This window comes from Limulus polyphemus, unplaced genomic scaffold (assembly GCF_000517525.1).
Source record: "Limulus polyphemus unplaced genomic scaffold, Limulus_polyphemus-2.1.2 Scaffold1555, whole genome shotgun sequence".
Lineage (NCBI taxonomy): Eukaryota > Metazoa > Arthropoda > Merostomata > Xiphosura > Limulidae > Limulus > Limulus polyphemus.
In genome coordinates, this window is record NW_013667165.1 from 230,676 (window position 1) to 232,619 (window position 1,944).

Consider the following 1,944-nt stretch of genomic DNA (forward strand, 5'->3'; position numbering starts at 1 on the left):
GTTGAAGTTCCTTGGAAAGAATTTATACTGGAAATTAACAAACGAGCAGATATGTAACAATATATATTCATTGCCATGTAAAATACAACACAATGTGTAATATCAAAATGCTCTTGATAACAATTTGAACACACCTTTTCTGAGCCTCTTGTTTGCTGCAGCAATTTTCACAGTAATACTTGTGTTCACTGCATAGTGTTTCTGTATTGCTGAAGCCTCGGAGACAGTGGGTAATTGATGTATTTTGGTCAACATCGACAGAAAGATCTAAAAAATCTTCATCTTTACTGCTCACCTACAAGAAAAATTACTTGATGTCAATCTTAAAATTCTTATAAACATACTATAAAACACCATTAAGGATAACAATAATGAAAAATGTAAATGGCTCAGGTTATAAAGCACAAAAAGAAAATCTGTTAGCACTGAAAGAGTTCTACAAGCGAGTTTTATATTATAGTACTAAAAAAATGCAAAGAAAATATGGGGCTAATAAAGGAAGCAATTGTTTTAGATTCTGTGAAATTAAAATGATACACAAATGGAATCACACTCAAGTTAATATGATTTAACCCTATTGCAACAGGCTCGTGCATTTTACACAACCTTGTAACCATGAGGGTACATAAAATATATCTCTGAAAGCACTTAATGTATCTTCATAAAATTTGGCAGGCTTTCAGTAAACATAAAAAAACTTTTGTAGACAAAACATCAGAATTTTTAATAAACTATTTTTACAAAACTTTGTAGATAATTTTATAGAGTCAGTGTTGGCTGTTCCAAGTGCAAAGTAATTTTTATGTTAAGATTAAAAATACTTTTCTTCATTTGAAAATTTTTAAATTCATTTGTGTAATCCCTAAGACTTCCTAAATGAATACTGTTAAAATTCTCAGATCAACATTACGTCCAAATCTTAATCTTAAATGTTAAGTCTATGCTTTTCAAATTCTAATCCTATAACTTATGCATCTCTGCCTTCTAAATCCTTTTTATAGAACTGACTTGTTTATACTATCCAAATCAAAAGTCCTATCTTTAACAAATGCTATCCTTGTGGCCCATACATTTAGTGTTCCAATTACATTCTCATGACTTGCGTATTAGTACTGTCCAGATTGTCTGCATAATGTGTATTTCTATACTCTCCAAATAGTAGTTCTATGGCCCCATATTTACATTTTTTTATGTATTTTATCTCTGCAACCCACATATCTAAATAACCAAAATATTTATACAGTGTTGAGAAGGCTTTTATACATTTATAAAACTAGCTTACATTGAATGAAAACAATATTTTGACACAAAATTATTGTTCTGACCAAATATGCTGTTTTACACAAAAAAGAATGGGTAAAAGATTATGTATCATAACTAATCCTGAGAATTATTAACTCTCTCAACACGGGCTCAGTCGATTTGACTGACCACATGACCTACTTGTACTTGTTTAAACTCTTTATAGTTTTGATACTACTAACTTTTAATGTAGTAAGTATACCTTCACAAAATTTGGCAGACTTTCAGTAAACATTATAGGTCTTTCACATATAACAAATCACATTTTTAGTGAAGTATTTTTAATAAACTAAAAAAAATTTGTCAGTGAATATAGTATTTTTCTGACTAGTTCGCGTGCAAAGTGATTTTTATGTTAAGACTCAAAATACTTTTCTTTGTCTCAAAAATCTCAAATTTCATTTCCGTAATCTCGAAAACCTCCAAAATACATTTCAAATGTTTGTTTTCAGTAAAACTATATATTTTATCTGTTATTTTCTCTATTCTAACTCTATACAAGGTTGATCAATTTGACCAACCTTGTAACCACCAAAAAAAAATAAAAAAAATCAAAAAAAATCTAAACTACTCTTCAATTTATAACATGAAACTACATTCATTTATCCTAACTAGATATAAATTCGAAACAATATATATATA

General features: G+C 28.8%; 1 protein-coding gene across 2 annotated transcripts in view; it reads right to left on the bottom strand.

Annotated features, from left to right (window-relative positions):
• The window catches only part of LOC106464075 (ubiquitin carboxyl-terminal hydrolase 46-like), a 49,637-nt gene that overhangs the window by 18,916 nt on the left and 28,777 nt on the right, over positions 1-1,944 (bottom strand). For both annotated transcript variants that reach the window (XM_013924186.2, XM_013924185.2), the window contains exon 6: positions 135-295. In XM_013924186.2, coding sequence (XP_013779640.1) covers positions 135-295 — 161 coding nt within the window. The remainder of the gene's footprint in view (positions 1-134; positions 296-1,944) is intronic.